This window comes from Cyprinodon tularosa, unplaced genomic scaffold, assembly GCF_016077235.1.
Source record: "Cyprinodon tularosa strain WSP-4 unplaced genomic scaffold, ASM1607723v1 ctg519, whole genome shotgun sequence".
In the NCBI taxonomy this organism is placed as follows: Eukaryota; Metazoa; Chordata; class Actinopteri; order Cyprinodontiformes; family Cyprinodontidae; genus Cyprinodon; species Cyprinodon tularosa.
The window spans coordinates 386,077-404,686 of record NW_024039251.1 but is presented as its reverse complement, the minus strand read 5'-3'; the positions used below and the strand labels follow the sequence as shown (position 1 = coordinate 404,686).

Sequence of the window (18,610 nt, the reverse complement as noted above, 5' to 3'; positions counted from 1 at the left end):
TCATCTGGGGCTCCTGGAAGGACTAGAGTGTGGGCTGATTGTGTTTGAACCTGGAAGTCCACAAAAAGGCTCTTAGCAGTTAAATCATCCTATATTTTGCTAGTTAAGTATTTACTTTCATTCTTGATAATACGATAAACACTTTGAAGTATAAACATAATATACGCTGACAAGAATAAAGATGTACCACTTCTTCGGCAAGGGAAATAAAAGTTAGGATTTCATTAAGTGAAGCACATTCTGAGGTAAGATAAGAGTTTATGGAATATTCAGGCTTGTGTTAACATTTCGGGATGGAGAGACACCAAGGGCATGGGTGGTACTAAACACATTGCAAACATTAAAATTAAGTATGTTGGTGAGACAATTTGCAGATGAAATTATAAAATTATAAAAAATATAATATTTATTATCTTATTTACCTTATTTATCTTATCTTACCTTCTCTATTTATAATTATTATTATACCAATTTCTTATTATTGTTATACCAAATAAAACAACTTTCTAATTTTCTAGGTTAGTTTTGCATTGTTATACTAAATCAATTTTTGTACTTATATACTTTTGTATCTCTGCTTGTCTCCGTGAACCCCAGTCGGCCTCGGCACATCACCGCTCACACTGAGCCTCATTCTGCTGGAGATTTCTTCCTGTTAAAACGCAGTTTTTCCTCTCCACTGTCGCTACAAACGTGCTTAGTGTGAGGGATTGCCCTCGAGTTAATGAGTCAATGCAATCAACTGGTTTTCCTTAAGTAGAAAACTTTGAATCAATCTGACTGGATGATCTGGTTGAACTGTAAAGTGCCTTGAGATGACATGTGTTGTGAATTGGCGCTATAGAAATAAACTGAATTAAAATTAAATAGATTTTTTTATGATGATAAAAAGTGACAGAATAGACTGGATAATTTGTCCCTTTGACCAATGTTATGCTTCCGCTTTATAATTAACTTTAAGAATTATTTAGAAATTACACTAAGCATTAAGCACGGTGTAAAGAGAATTATAAATGTCACACTTTATTGTTCTTAATGTGTAAAAATTCTCCCATCCTTTTATATTTTCAGTGTGGTGCTAGAATTTTGGGTTGCACATTGTACACTAGAAATATGTCCCCCCCATATCCTCAGGTAGCTGCCTTGAGCATAGGCCCGCCCCCTGTTGGCCCTGCAGTATAAAAAAGAACAACGTCTGATGTGGGCTGGTTGGGACGTTTTTTAAGCCTGAATACCCCCAGTGGACCTATGCTTGCATTGCTGCTTGTGCGTCAGATTTACAGCTGCACAAAAAACAGTAAATACATAGGTTACCACTTGGGACTTTGGCATGTATTAAAAATTAAGTTATGTTATTCTTAAATGTTATGTTGTCCTTCCTCATCAGAGGCTTAAAAGTCCTAACAGTTGGATCTTTAATGGCCCTGATCAAAGAAAAATATAAATAGAAGCCCAATTAAAACAATGGCATAAATATAGCATCAGAAAAGTCGTAGCTGTGAATACAGATTCTGTAGTTTCAACTGAAGATTCAACAGGAGGCAGAAAAACAATGGAGAATTCCAAGGAAAATGATGTAAAGGGATAAAACTGCAAAGCATAACAGGTTTTTCGCAGTGAAAGATAATTGAGCATGCAGTAAAAACAGCAAATAGGATAATTCATGCTCTGAATGAGATAAGGCTTTGTGACAATACCGCATTCATCTCCTCTCTCCTCAGACCTAGATATCTGATATCTTTTTTGTCTGCACATCCTGTCTTTTGACATGACTTGTACAAATGCACTCAATCGCTGTCTCCTTCCCTGACTATTGTCTATATGCTATCATTACTGTCATCTCCTCACACTTCCCTCCCCACTCTGCCCACTCCCCCGCTCCCCGACCGCCACGTCTCCTCTCAACTCACACTCAGATTTGTGGCTCTTAATATTGTATCTGTCTGCCAGAAGGACAGGAGCACGGGAAATGACATGTTTCCGCCTGGGGTGAAAAGACACAAGCACGCACGCACACGCATGCACCTACACTACACACGCTCAGGTGTCGGAGACTGCGTCAAGCTCACAATGTAATTATGGGGAAACAGAGCAGTCAGTTACACACCTGAGTGCAGCCTGGATCAGAGCTGGGGTGTTACTCTGACACTGACGGGGAAAGCTGAGAGTTAGTCTGTTAAAATACACTGACAGACAGCTACATTTGCAGACAAGGCAGCGAGGAAGGATCAAATATTTGAGGAGAAGGAGGAAATGGAAAGGACAATGTCGAACATAATGGTGGTATTGGAAGCATGCATGTTCAGGGTTTAAGTCTTCGGGGTATTCCTTGAGAAAAGAGGTACTGAGGGAAGACACAAGATCACAACGTCACACTGAATGCTACAAATGGCAGCAGTGCTTTGTAACATCAGTCTGTCATGTCCAGTCTTTTTCTGCCCACTTCTCCCATTTACCACCTGTAACAGGTTAATTTGAAGCACATATGTCTAAAGTCGGTCCAAAGGGCCACTGTCCTACAGGTTTTCAATGTTTCTCAGCTTCTGCACAACTGATTATCATGGTTAGAGTTCAGCAAAAGCCTGTCAATGGCAATGAGTTGTGTTGAAGTTGAACCTCTAAAACCTGCAGGACAGTGGCCTGATGCATTCATGCTTGATTTAAAGTGTAACTTGCCTCAAAATATAAGAAATATAAACTGGGCCTATGGGGTCATAGTTTTTACCATTTCATCTTTTTTGTAAGTTAGTAATGCACTGAGTGGTTGAATGGTGGCTATGGCAATAGTCCTATTGTTCAAAGCAGTCCAATCCAGTTTATTTGTATAGCGCCGATTCACAACATATGCCATCTCAAGGTACTAAAGCAATTCAATCAGATCGTATAGTCAGATTGATTAGTTTTCTGTCTAAGGAAAACTAGTTAACAGTACCCCGCCATTGCCTTTGTAGGATTTGCTCCTCCTGGATAAGCTTGCGGTGATAGTAAACATTCACTTACATTGTAGCGTTGGATCCATAGCAACCCCTCATACCAAACATGCATGCAGCGACAGTGGAGAGGAAAAACTCCCACAAAACATACTTAGTGTGAAGAGCCTTCTGCAGGCAAACCTCTGCCAGGTAATGCTGGTACAGACTTTCATCACCATAGCCATGCCTTTGGGTATGAAAGCTCACTCAACACACCTCCGTAGAGAGTCCTGTATTTTGCTTTATTGACAGCATTGCTAAGTCAACACCTTGAAGCAAGCTGTTGGACTGGATAAGGCTCCGGGCCACTGGGCTCCACAAAGCCTTCTCAACCTCTGGTGTCGATGGGGAGTAAAATTTCCATCCTTCTTATTACCAGTGTAAGCTAGCAGCCACTTTCTCTCATCCTGACCCCACCAAGTCTTGAATCACTAAGGCTGTGAGACAGCCCTGAACAGTTCAGACAATAACATTTCCTCAAAGTCCTGTATGATGTTTTAAATTACAAAGTGTTTACTGAGAGATGTTGTCGTCCAGAATAAAGCTGCAGCATTTTAATTTCCCAATAAAATTGATTATTTTAGTAGCTGCAATGATCCTTTAAACTAGCCTTGCATTTTCATTATTGTGTCACATATTTAGTTAATGCTTTAGTTTTGATCATCCAGATATTTAAGTACCTAATGAATCTAGCACATCTACCACCTCTGGAATCTAGCTTTCAGTGAAATGTTCTTAGATCATATTTCCTATTGTTTTGGGATATTCTCTTTTATGCTGAGCATTTATTTTTCTTTCTCTCTTATTTAATTCCCAGAACCCAATTACTATCTTTTGGATTTCTATTCTCTCATGTGTTGGATTTGGTTCTGGTAACAGTAGTGGCTTTTGTATTTTCCTTGTTTCCTTATAATTTCTTTTCTGTTTTCTATTAACTTTCCCTGCCAGTCCTGCCTTCCTAAATTTATAGCTCTTGAACAATGTAAGGAAGTTTTATTTTTCTAATCCGTTGTTCCCCTAACAGTTTACAAAAAAATTGACTGTTCTCAGGAAGACATCTTTTTTGCTTTTCTTTTAGATTTCACTAGAAAAGTTTGCTAACAATTCTGAAATACACCTTCCATTAGAAGGACTATGATGCACAAGTGTTTCAGCTGAAGTCTTTTTTATTTTCCAGACAGAATAGCTGTTTTGAAGAATATCTTGTGACATGACAGAAACCTTAATGGAGACTCACTCAGAGCTATACCTTTTGTCTCTATGGCCAGTAGTAAAAACACTTCTTTTTCGGAGGACTCACACGCCAACAGTGTTTGATAAAGTAAAACATATTCTCTACTAAATTAATTTAATTTAATTTAATAACCATCTATCCAGTTTCTATGTCTGCTTGATTTAGGTATTTAATCAGAGAGTCAGTGGCAATTTTCAGCTGGTATTTTAACCATGAAGGGATGTTCCTTAAAGCTGGTTTAGTCTGGCCATACACGGTAGCCAATTTTTTTCCATTTTCAGGCCGATTCTGAAGTCGTGCAAGAATTTTTTAATTGGGCACAGTTTCAGCCTAATCGTGCATCCTGCATCATGTAGTGTGCAGGGCGTAACGAGGGTTGATCAGCCTCTCACCACCACCTCCTGATCAGGAATCGTAAGGTCGGGATAAAATGAAACATATTTGAAATTCGGCCGTCGTAACGTCACATCATAGCATCATGTTCGCCTAGTGTGAAAACATGCATCGTGCCCTGTGACCTTTTAATCCCTGCAGTTTCATCGTACAGTTTGAGCTGTAGCTGCGTGCAAAAATTGAAAATATCGCACAATGTACACCTGGCTGTTAATTAATAAGTCAGGCTTAGTTGGCCAAGTCTGCATTTTCATGGGTTTCATAAAGCTGACTCGCTCAGAGTTTGTCTCTGTGGCTATGCCAATTGATCCCGTGAACCTAGCCAGGTACGGACCAGTTTTAAAGCCGACTAAGTTCAAACTATTGTCTCTTTTGCTTTGGTAACTTATCCATTCAGGTTGGGTCAGTTCAATTTGGGTTCAGTCATTTTCTTATACAATGGAAAAGCGTTTCAGTGGGATCTTTAATAGCAAGGCGGCCTTATAGCCTGACTTGTAACTGTTTGCAGACCCTGTAAAGTAGAAATGAATTTTTTTTCTCTGTTTGTCACACCACCGTAATATGTTTTATTAACCCCCTATCTGAACTTGAATGATTAAAAACACAACTAGAGGCTTTTATTTTGTAGGGTCTCTGGAGTCTTATTTTGACAGTCTAGCAGTTTTGTGTGTTGAGGAAAGGGTCAGACCCAGCAATAATACTTAATGAATTCCCAATCGTTAAATCACTCTTTTTCCATTTTATTTATTAGGACAGTAGATGAAGTGGCAATGGGAGGCTTTTATTTTGAAATTTACCATTGGGGTGCGTTTTAAAAAGCCCCCTTGGATCTAATTTCTAAAAAGTGGTTGAGTTTGGGTCATAATGTTGAGCCATGTGCTGCTATAAATATATGTGTTTAATATAGAGACTTAAACACAAGCTTATAAAATTAGGTCTTAATAGTAATGAAAAAAACTTCACTTTTCTCTGCCCTGAGACATTGGGGGCATGTCCACTTGGGGTGCTAAAATGACGTCCACATGCTCTTCTTTTTCACTGCAACAATGTTAAAGGAAAATACAATAAATGTTAATTTCACAAATGTCTATCACTCATTCAATGGGGAAACAGCAGAGTCGCTCTACACTCTGACTGCTGACACAGACTGCAGCCACTGTGCTTTGGAGGAGAGAGGGGTTTGTTCACTAACCGTTCACTGAAGACCATAAACTCAGAGCAATCGGTGCTCTATGTGTTGCCACAAAAGTCTACAACAACACAGGAAAGAGTTGCAAGGTTTGTCCCTATTCTATTTTCTTTTAGATAAAGAAACAAAATCACTGAGTTGGCAACAATGCGAAAGCGGCCTTGCTGTTTTAATACTGCTCGGCCAGCAGGGGTCAGGCCTATGCTAAATAATGCTGAAACACAGGAATATTAAAACCCAAATTAAAGGTATAAGAGGAAAATCTTTTATTTCTGGGTGGATCATCTAAATAAGGGGTCCTCCTAATGATCAATCATTCAGGTGATATGTTTACGTAGGCCGTCCTAAGTGCTCGTCCCGTGAACTATCTTTTTCTGCGCATGTGTACTTTCAGGCATATATATGTGTGGTGAGCTCGGCTTTCAGACAGTCATTGAAGCTCACCTTTCTCGACGCAATTCTTTGAAAATGGCCGGCTGTTGCCATAGGCTCTCAGTACTGGACAGCAGCGACTAATAGCAAAGATGTCCCAGGCAGCGCACAGTGGAGGAGGAGTTACAGGTACATGACCAACAGGCAGACCAACAGAAAGCAATGAGCATCTGTCCTAACGGTTAGTTAACTGAGTTCACTATAAAGTTCACTATATAGTCTCTGCTCTATATAGTGATATAGGGATTTAGGGGTTAGGACTGACATTCAGACACAGCCATAGACATTCATTTGTGGACGCCTCATTGGATGCGGTCGGTAGCAAGGCCTACGTGTCTATAGGGCGGCCAGCTTGAGTCAGACCACACTTCAGACAGCTGCTGTCAGAATGAATCGGAGGCGCCTTAGATCTGATATTAATCACATGAAAGACGAGTCAAACATAATATTACAATAATCTCTTACATGTCACAACATACATAAATTGGATAGTGAACTTTCACTTAGAATACACATATTTATTTAGATTAAAAACAGTTTAAGCTGAACTCAAACTGGATGAGATAAATGCTAAGTTTTATATTTTGGTATTAATTTTTATATGATACATACAATGTTTTGTATTAATATATTTTAACACGAGCACAACACACAAGTACACATTTCGAGAAACGGCTGATGTGTTTCAGTGCAACTCGGAATGGTTGGAACCACAAGCTAGCACGCTCTAAAAATAGTAACAAATCCATGTTTAAAAATTAAACATTAAGAAGGTGAAATCATCGGTGGTCGACTGCTATAAGTTAGTACAAGTGGAGAAGGGGCATATGTGATCTCTTTGTTGAATTCAATGGCCCGCAAGTGACAGGAAGGGTATTACCGGTAGCATCGTCATTTGGCCAACATGCATCATTATGGCAACAAGTTCATAAATTTCATACAATTAAGTATTATACAAAATCAATCTTTTTAACCTAAGCAAATATATAGCTGACACAAATATGGAATTTACAAATCATTAATGCAAAATATCTGAATATTGTGTCTTTCTTGTTTAGTGAAACAAACTTTAGGGAGGGCTAAACAGAAACCTGATTCCTCACGGACAGCGGGAATATTCACACCTTCCAGTTTAATTAAGGTTTTATTTACTTAGTTTTCACCTGTTATCAGACATTATCTCTCTACTGGTTTTACTGAAAGAGTGAAATGTGAGGGAATTTGTTTTTATTTCATTTATCCCAATAGTTTTTCTTTTGTTTTTGTTTTGTCCAAGCATTATTCTTGCTGAATATAATCTGACCAAACATTCATTCAAAGCATTTAATGACTTAAACTATGACTACAATCTTTTACTACAAGCTTTTACTACAAAGTAAAAGTAGACTAAATTGGAAAAGATGTATCTGACTAAATTTTCATTATAATTATAAACATTTTGCTTATTAGATTATAGCCAAACACTTAAAATTGACAATGGTTATGCATCACATTTAATATGGATATGTCTCTTGAAATAAGTCTATGATAATTGAGTGGACAATTTCTGCATTCAATCTTTCAGCAATGGCCTGCCATCCCCTTTCCACATTAGTTGACCCTGTTTTCCTCTAAGTTTGACTTTTCTGAGAAGATTTTATGAAAGAACTCTTAGGTCTTCTTGCTGTGGGTAAGTACAGCTAGCAAACAAACTACAGTGATGCCCTACATGTTTTTATGAGCAATAGCACTTCTCTAAAGCTCAGTAATTTAACTAAATGATGCTGTAGGACAATGGTCGTAGATATCATTAAAAATGAAGTCAAAGAAGAGCTTCTGGTTGTCTGTATTGTAGAAAAAAAGTGACAAAGTGCATGTTGCTTGAGTATGATATCACCACCAAGCCTCTAACCAAATTACCATGCATAAAGCAGTACACAGTTTGTGGAGAGCAGCGTGTTCTGAATGTATCAGCAGTTTTTGACTAGAAGAAATGGGTGTGTAGCTCATTAAGTCCACAGCCTGCCATGTTCACACTGAACCTTATCAACCTTTACATGACACAACATGACTGTACAGCAGCTCCAGAATGAAGGAATGCAGACTCGGTGCACTAATCCAATTCCCCTCTGCAAGCCGCTCACTTGTGCTTCTTCTTTGTTCTGTTTACTGCAGGTTTCCACTTCTTACATCCCCAAACGGACAGAGAGAGTCTTATCAGAATTTACAATTGCAGTGTTCGCGGGAGTTAGTGCACATAGGTTTGTGTTTGTGCAAACTGGATGAAGCAGCCAAATTGATAAATGGCTGAAATGGCGAGGAGTTGAATGAGCTCTCGATTTAACTAAAGCGGGGCTGCTGTGATGCAGATCTCGACAGACAGACAAGTGCCTCCACTCGCAAGTATTTAATCTCATCTCAAAAGCATACATTTATTGAGCAGCGAATGCAGAGAGTGTATATATATATATATATATATTAGGGCTGCAACTAATAATCGAGAAATAAACGGATAGCCAAAGGTTCCTTTTTTTTTACAAAATTAAACCTGGTGAAAATAAAACTTTTCCACCTGAGCAATTCTGGATAGAGCATATTATTGACAGACAAAAACATTTTTATCTTAAATGCTATATATTTTATTTTTATTTTGGTATACTTATCAAGGTGCATGGCTCTGTCAGCTAAAGGCACATTTTATAGTCTCTGCACTCCAGTTAACATTTTTAAGCGATTACTAAGTTGACAATTATTTCATTAATCGATTAATTATGATTAATCCAATTAGTTGTTTCATCCTTAATACATATATATATATATATATATATATATATATATATATATATATATATATATATATATATATATATATATATATATATATATATATATATATATATATATATATATATATATATATTGTATGATGTGTGTCATCATAAAAGTCCACTAAACACTGCATTAGAACAATCGGTGTCAGAAACTTGTCAGATATGTTAGTTTTCTCTGCAGCACAGCGCCTAATGCATGGACACACCTAAGCCAGTGAAGATATCATTAGCGTTTAAGGCTTGGTATGTTCAGGGTTAAAAAATAAAGCCATTTTTGATGGATGTATTTATTACAATTTAGACCTGCCCATGTTTTACAAGCTTGTTAGGAAGGGCTGACCATATATCTGCCTGTGATGCTTTTGTAAATGCCTGTGAGAGAAAAAAAAGTCTAATTTAAAATAATGAGCTGTAGGTTTTGCCCTCTACCAAGCCTTTCGTAGTAGACTTGAGCACTTCAGATGAAAATACAGGTGCTGGTCATAAAATTAGAATATCATGAAAAAGTAGATTGATTTCAGTAATTCCATTTAAAAAGTGAAACTTGTATATTATATTCATACATTACATACAAACTCATATATTTCAGATGTTTATTTTGTTTAATTTTGATGATTACAAATGACAACAAATGAAAATCTCAAATTCATCATATCAGAAAATTAGAATATTACTGAAGACCAATAAAAACAAAGGATTTATAGAAATGTTGGCCAACTGAAAAGTATGAACATGAAAAGTATGAGCATGTACAGCACTCAGTATTTAGTTGGGCCTCCTTTGGCCTGTATTACTGCAGCAATGCGGCGTGGCATGGAGTCGATCAGTCTGTGGCACTGCTCAGGTGTTATGATAGCCCAGGTTGCTCTAATAGTGGCTTTTAGCTCTTCTGAATTGTTGGGTCTGGTGTATTGCATCTTCTTCTTCACAATACCCCATAGATTTTCTATGGGGTTAAGGTCAGGAGAGTTTGCTGGCCAATTAAGAACAGGGATACCATGGTCCTTCAACCAGGTACTGGTAGCTTTGGCACTGTGTGCAGGTGCCAAGTCCTGTTGGAAAATGAAATCTGCATCTCCAAAAAGTTGGTCAGCTGCAGGAAGCATGAAGTGCTCTAAAACTTCCTGGTATGTGGCTGCGTTGACCCTGGACCTCAGAAAACACAATGGACCAACACCAGCAGATGACATGGCACCCCAAACCATCACTGACTGTGGAAACTTTACACTGGACTTCAAGCAACGTGGATGAAGTGCCTCTCTTCTTTTCCTCCAGACTCTGGGACCTTGATTTCCAAAGGAAATGCAAAATTTACTTTCATCAGAGAACATGACTTTGGACCACTCACCAGCAGTCCAGTCCTGTTTCTCTTTAGCCCAGGCAAGACGCTTCTGACGCTGTCTGTGGTTCAAGAGTGGCTTGACACAAGGAATGCGACAGCAGAAACCCATGTCTTTCATACGTCTGTGTGTGGTGGTTCTTGAAGCACTCACTCCAGCTGCAGTCCACTCTTTGTGAATCTCCCCCACATTTTTGAATGGGTTTTGTTTCACAATCCTCTCCAGGGTGCGGTTATCTCTCTTGCTTGTACACTTTTTTCGACCACATCTTTTCCTTCCCTTCGCCTCTCTATTAATGTGCTTGGACACTGAGCTCTGTGAACAGCCAGCCTCTTTAGCGATGACCTTTTGTGTCTTGCCCTCCTTGTGCAAGGTGTCGATGGTCGTCTTTTGGACAACTGTCAAGTCAGCAGTCTTCCCCATGATTGTGTAGCCTATAGAACTAGACTGAAAGACCATTTAAAGGCTTTTGCAGGTGGTTTGAGTTAATTAGCTGATTAGAGTGTGGCACCAGGGGCCATCAATTTTGAACCTTTTCACAATATTCTAATTTTCTGATATGATGAATTTGAGATTTTCATTTGTTGTCATTTGTAATCATCAAAATTAAACAAAATAAACATCTGAAATATATGAGTTTGTATGTAATGTATGAATATAATATACAAGTTTCACTTTTTAAATGGAATTACTGAAATCAATCTACTTTTTCATGATATTCTAATTTTATGACCAGCACCTGTACTTGGTTTGTCATCCAGATAAACCAAGGAAGCTGTTGACAGATATCTACATGTATGGTGAAATACGAAAAAGAAGGGAATATATTTTCTTCAAAGAGGTATTTTGTTTTTCTTTATAGACTTTTGTGGACTTTTTTTTTTCTTACAGTGAGTTCACGCCAAATGTTTTTTGATCTGGGGGAGATGGTAAGGATGAGGGTTGGGAGTGGCAGGTCTTGTAACATTTCAAGCTTCAAGAGCAGGATGGTTTGATCGGTGAAGCCTTCAGTGTCCAAAGTGGTGGACGTTCAAGTTGGGAAATCTTAACTTTTGTGGGAAATTCTTGACATCTTTACCAGCTGCAGAGCGCTTTCACCTTACAGCGCTCACCTTACAGGAACTTACAGCATCGTCATCGTATGCAGGGATGGTCTGCTGCTCAGAACATGAACTAAATATTAAAATAGGATCATAATCCTGATAAACTGACTGTACAGATGACATTTTGAGATGTACTCTCTCACTTCAAAACGTGTTAAAACTACTCTTCTTTCAACTCATCAAATAAAACCAATTTAGTTTTTCAAAGAAAGAGTCGAGCTACTTAAAGCCCGGAGCGTCCAGCATCGATGGCACCCAGAGTCCAGAGTTTCACTTAAAAATGCACAAGCATCCGAGTTGCGGTTGTACACCCTTTTGATGCCCTAAACGTGTTTGGTAACAACTCAGCATTCCTCTACAGATGTTTCAAATACAGTACATTGCAAATGCGGAGGCTTTTCCTTCAACTTCACCATTTTGTTTTGATTTTATCCACAAACATCTTCATGTATTTCATAAAATAATTATCGAGCAGCTCCATTAACTCTGTTTTGCTTGATGGAAAACTGAGTAGCTGTGCACAAGTACACAATCAGGTAGCCTAAATACAGGATTTTTATTTGCAAAAAAACTAAATCCCCCAAAAAAACAATAAAGAATTTTTTCCCTTTGATTTCCATATTATACTATCCTACATTAATTCATGTAAAGCACTTTGAATTTTCCTCGTACTGAATTCTGTTACAGTATAACAATAAACTTGCCTTGCCTTTCTTTTAAATAAAAAAATCCACTAAAATATGTTGAAATTTGGTCGTGTTGTAATAAAATTTAATAAAGATCCAAGAGGATGAATCATATTCCAAGGATTGACGACAACAGAATATTTATGTTGAAGACAAAAACAACACTATGCCAATATTTCAGTTGTTTATGTACGGACTGCTAAATAAAACACATTTCTTTTTTAATCTAGCGTATTCTCAGTGTTTTCCAATCATATTATAAATTCACATTGCCATATGGCATCCTACACTAGACGTCACCTGTTCAAAGGTTAGTAGTCATTTTACTGATCTTGTATCAATCTGTTCCACCTGCTCATAGAATAATGGCGTTGATTTGTCACTTTTCTGCCACAGATGCCGCCATGATGCTGAAAGCTGAACAACACAGATGGAATATTCATAAAACAACCTGGGAATAAAATAAAATAAAAAAAACAAGTGTGTGCATGCTATTCATAACCACACTCTCCCTTGGGTCAGTCTGACTTCAATATGCTTCTTCCTCATCTTGAGAAGGTGGATATGAGCGTAACTGACTCGTGGTTAGTTTCACTTGGCAGAATATCAGATATATTCTAAAGCAAATAGAAAGCAGCCCGGTATAACAATCTTAGTGCACACTGAAAGTGCAAACTTTAAATGCAGTGATGCTTTTCCATGGTACAAGAAGCACCTTTTAAATGACTGCAGATATACTGTGAGCATACACATTCATGCTCGATTCTGTGCCAGAACATCAGAGCAAGAAACAGGGAAAAACAGAGACAGACATAATGACCCAGAGAGAGAGAGAGAGAGAGCAGCATGGGTAAGGCAACCGGCACAAGGTGAAGCACCCTCCATGAATATAAAAAAGCTCCCTCCCTTTGACCTTGGGATTAATATTTAAAAGCCGTCTACACACATGCACACAGACATGTGCACGTCCTTTCACTGTTAACATGAGGCCCACAGCCGAAGCTACTGCATTGAAGTCTTCCTCATTATCTGGCTGTGCGGCTGCAGTTTGTAACTACAAATGCAAAAAAGAAGTGATACAGGCAATTATCTATCTATCTATCTATCTATCTATCTATCTATCTATCTATCTATCTATCTATCTATCTATCTCTATGTAGGCAAATAAGCAACAGTGCGGAAAAACTGTCCTCAGCTGAATAATGCAGTGTCCCAAAAAGTCTGGTTTTCAAGAAAGGTTTATTACCTGAGAAGTTCAAATTACTGGTAGATTATTAACCTCTTGAGTAAAATAAGATAGCTATCTACTGGCTACAACTACTTAGTTAAGTCTCCTCAAGGTTGGAGCGGAATCCCATCATTGCTGTACATCTGGTTTTATTATCAAGAAAAATTAAACCAGGATTAATGTGGTATTTTTATGATAAAGTCATATGTCTCTAAATAACACAGAGGCCAAGCAACTTAGTCAGAAAGCTCACAGAGCAGAGAATTTACACTTACAAACCAGACCAGGCAACAGGAAAATGCCATATTCCTCAAAGGGTTAACATCCCCTGAGCACTAGTAAATGTTTAGCAGGATATTTACATTAAATAATTGTCTTTTTCTTTCCATCATGTAAACAGATGATCTACCAGCAGTGGGCCATCTCTTCAAACCCTCTTCCCTGTCCCAGTGAAAAAGGTCAGCAACATTGTGTTCAAGGGCAGGCCAGTTAGCATCATTATAGGGTCTGTGGGATTTTCTTGCGTCTTACCATCTACCAAAACTCAAAATTGCATTTCTTTATAAAGATTAAAACAAATATATTTTTTTTTCCAGATAATCATCATTATAATATTCTGTAGGTGTTTGTACTGGAAACGGGACAGTTGAAGGAAAACATTGGCTCTCTTCGAATCTTTGGGTTGCTTCCTCTAAAGGTCAGATTCTAAGGCCGCTGACGTCATAGCGCGGCGCCGAGGTCTGTTCGGATTCCAAGACTCCTCGTTATGCAGCCTACAAATGCGTCCTTTTTGCCCGATTTGAAGGACGGGTCTGATGCATCCTCTCTATCCTTGATTTTCCCAGGATTCATTGCGAGACCAAGCAAGCCAGCTGCTTCGTGATCAGAGGAAATGGTACTTGGTGCTAAACAGTGGTGAATATTGGAAGTTCAGTTAATAATAAAAAGTATGTAAATAGTTCTGTTTGAAATGAATGAAACAAGTTGTTTAATAGTTATTGAATCAGATATGTGGCGGGTAAGGTTTGATTTATCTAAAAATTTCTACTGTGTAAATGGGTTTGGCTGTAATTTAAGGACAGATTCTAATATATCTGCAGTGTGGGGACTATAAATCTGATAGGATTTTTTTTTTTATTGCTATTTTGTACAATTTGCTTAACTTAGTTTTTTGTTGTTGAATATAAGAAATTTTGCAGATATATTTTTTTCATACATACATTGTTTAGATTTACTTATATCTTTCTACCCCTTTTATAGAATAGAATAGAATAGAATAGAATAGAATAGAATAGAATAGAACAGAAGATCCCTTTATTGTCCCACAATGGGAAAATTGTGGTGTTTACATCAGCAAAAAGATTATCGGAAAAAAATGGTTGCACAAATGTGGACCTTAGAAAAATGTATAAGAATAACATAATAAAGAAGAGTTAAAATATAAACAATGAAATACTGTCAAGTGTTTAAACAATATAAATACTGTGCACATTGGGAATAAATAACCATTATACAGCTTTGGACATTTTTACAGTGATGGATATTTGAAAATAGCAGCAACATCAGAGATGTGCAAAATGACAGCAGCATGTTATTTAACTGACTACGGTTTATATCATTACATTTGCTTTTATTTGTTCGTGCACCGGGTGCCTGTCACCTTAATTCCACTCTCTGTTCTCATGAGTGTGGTCTTTGTTCACTTTACAATAAAAAAGAAAAAGAAACAGTTCTGAGAAGTTCGGTATTCATTCTTTTCCTGCTTTGGGTGTCACCGTCACGGTTGCTAAGCGACAGAGCGTACGGCAGTAAAAGCCTCAGAAGGATAAACCTGTTTGAATTTACAGCCAAAACTCTTCCGGTCTCCTTATTTTCACGGACTTCGAAGGATCCAGTTCAGATCCAGTCCTAGCAGCCTGTATTATTTATATGATGCTGATTGGCAAATATACTTAATTGTTTTAGACTGACAGTGGCCAGACAAGTCGAGAGGGAAAAAAATTATCATTCAGTCAGAATTTAGTCATTGTGTCCTGAATTCTTGCAGAGGTTTCTGGAGTTTATTAGATCAGAGCGCTTAATAGGAGCTATTTTCACCTGTTTTGTAGTGATGTGTTTCATGGACGTCAGCATTTGATAATGCAATGCATGACGTTTGGATTTAATTAACACCATTGAACTTCCTCTGTTTCAGGCAGCAGCAGCCGCCACTGGTGTAAAATCTTAGTTTGGGAGGCATCTAATAACTTAAACCCTGTCAGCTGTCACATTGATGGATTAGCTTGAAGAGTTTATGCATATCTGCCTTTTTTACCAGATTATTTATTAGTTCAGTATAACATCATTTTTATGACATGCTGACAACATAAACTGACAAAGCGAAGTTAAAGCATGTTTGGTCTTCCAGCCTTATCAGCCTTTAGGTCCACATTTGGATTTATAGCGTTATTTATGCAGGTTTTTAACAGGATGGTTTTTGACAGAATCGCATAAGAGACATGTTTACACAAAGGAAAGACGTAGACAGAGATATATTAAATATATCAGTCGTGACAGGAGATGCATTTTTTTTTCCAAAAAGGAAATGTATTTCTTTTCTTTTTTTTAAGTGTGACTTTGCCCTGATGTTCTTTTTTTTTTGCATTTACAATCTCTATGGATGATAAAATACCTTTAAATTCTTTGAAGCCTTTCCTTTAAAGTTTCCCTCAGGTTCTACTAAAATATCCCTGCAGTTTTGACTGGTCTGAGCTGCAGTGCTGCCCTGAAATCTCTCCTACATTATGTGGCCATTGCATCTACCTAAAGAAAGATTCTAGTGCAACAGCTTTGGTATTAACATTGCAGTTTTAATACTCCTCTCAGTCTCATATCTTTTTAAATTGGCTGTTAAAAAAAGCAGAAATTACAATTAAACTAAGCAATGAAAGATGGTGTAAATAAATAGGGAACGGAACATGTAGCAAACGGAAAAAGTCAACATGTCCAGGATTGGATGCTGCAGGTCAATACTTCTATTCAATTTGATGGGTTTTATTGAATGGGACTGCATTGTTTGATTTAACTGTATTGACTTTTTTTTTGTGAAATAGCATCAGAGGACATGTGCTGTGAATTGGTGATATATAAGTAAACACAAACGGTATACACAAACATATACAGATGTCCAAACATGTCCCAGTTCGCCTTTTACATTTTTTCAACACCTCATTTACACATTCCTTTATTTAAACAATAAAATATATTATGCATATTTATAGATTTTGTACGCTTTAGTTCTAGCAGAAGAATTCTGAGAAATCATTAAAAAACAGCAAAAAACAAAGCATCACAATTATTATCCTAATTTAAAAGGTTATACCAATTAGACATGCTAAACTTGGATGAATAACATAATGAACACATAAAGCCAAAATAATGCAGTAAAAAAACATTAATTAGCAAAAAAAGAAAAAGGTATTCCAGCAAGCAATTGGATTCATCAGGACTTTACTTGTTTGTTTAGTTGTTTTATTGTACTCTGTAAAATACCAGGATTTGCTCATTACTTTATATCTTGATTTGTTTTTATTACAGATTTTTGTAATATTAGATGTGGTGATGAGTTACTCAGTACTACTGTATCCTTATTGGCAAATACTTTGTAATACATGAGTTATTTCTTACTCAGGTACTTTTTAATCTCACTTGAGTTAGAAAATTATCAATTAGTGTCGCTTTTATTTGATTACATTTTTTGGGTATTCGCCACACCAGCACTTTGTTTTCAGCTGTAGTTGTTTTACAGCGCATGAAACATTCCAATCAAACACATATGCATGGGGTTTACATGTAGTCCATAAATATGATTCACATGCAGATTTTTCTGTAAGATTTCTGTTAGTTGTTTTATTACCTACAGTAATTTTTCTAATGGTCTGTGGTTAATAAATATACCAGATCGAACACATAATGTCCATCATATCTGAATTTACAGATCTGGCTGCAATGTCAGAGATTAGAAAAATATGTTACGTGTATGAAAATCCTGTAACTGGTCTGCTTTAAAAGCATCATGTGCAGGTTGATCATGACATATAGTCATAAAGCCAGTTGCTTTTTTATGTATAATTTTTCTAAAAAAGATTAATAAAACTGAATAACTGGTTGATTTTGCAGATTGGTCTTTTTGAAATTCTTAATAATGTATACTCAAAGCTAAATGTGCAGAAAAAAATATCATTATATAACAGTACAATAAATGCTTTGATGTTTTGAGAAACGTTTAAAAGTGTATTACACTGAGCACAATCGAATATTATTTTGATGGAAGACCAAGAAAAATGCGATCAAGAGATTTACATGTGATCCAAAGTTGAATGGAATATGGGTTAGATGATCAAAATGCTTGATCATGTGTGGAAAATGTAGAATACATGGGATTGTTTTTGTAAGGTATAGTCAATCTAGATATCCTTCAACGCCTGCATAGGTTTGTTGGAGAACAACAGTTTATAGTGTCAGCCATTCAGACTTAGACTTAGACAACTTTAATTGTCATTTTCAACAGAGAATGTATGAAAAATGAAATGTTGTTTTGTATAGATTTCATAACATTTCCTTTTCTTTAACCGCAGCATTGATCAAATGTAATTCAAAATGGCCCTTCCCAGTCAACTGCAGCCGAATGGCAGCCCACTTCCCTGCAACTCCCAGCAATATCCCCTCCATCTTCCAGCCATTGGAGTGACCCCCCTCTTGCATATTTTTTTACTCTGATTACTCTGTCTCCACCCTTTCACTGAATTACAGGGTCTGACCAGGAGATGACGCTTCTCTTTAGATCATAATGTCCACAAATAATGACAGAAAGAATATTTTAGTACAAAGATTAATGTTTAAAAAGGAATTGTAGGAGATCAGCGAAGGACCAGCCAAGGGCCCATCAAGGAAAGTGGAGAAATTTGTAATGGCTACAACTGTAGGTTGAATGTTGAAGAGAAATATATGTCAGTTATGCTATCAAACCATAACCCAGGCATCCCCAAACTCAGTCCTCGAGGGCCGCTGTCCTGCAGGTTTTAGAGGTTTCCCTGCTTTAAAACAGCTGATTATAATGATTGCAGTAGAGCAAAAGCCTGTTAATCAGCTTCCAATTAAAATCAGCTGTACTGGAGCAAGGAAACCTCTAAAACCTGCAGGACAGGGGCCCTCGAGGACCGAGTTTGGGGATGCCGGCCATAA

The 18,610-nt window shown here is 37.3% G+C and overlaps 1 protein-coding gene across 1 annotated transcript in view; it reads right to left on the bottom strand.

The window, feature by feature from the left end:
- Window positions 1–18,610, bottom strand: part of LOC119795640 (neuroendocrine convertase 1-like) — a 122,191-nt gene continuing 103,581 nt past the window's right edge. The window contains exon 7 of the mRNA XM_038303716.1: window positions 1–50. Within this exon, the coding sequence (XP_038159644.1) occupies window positions 1–50 (50 nt within the window). The remainder of the gene's footprint in view (window positions 51–18,610) is intronic.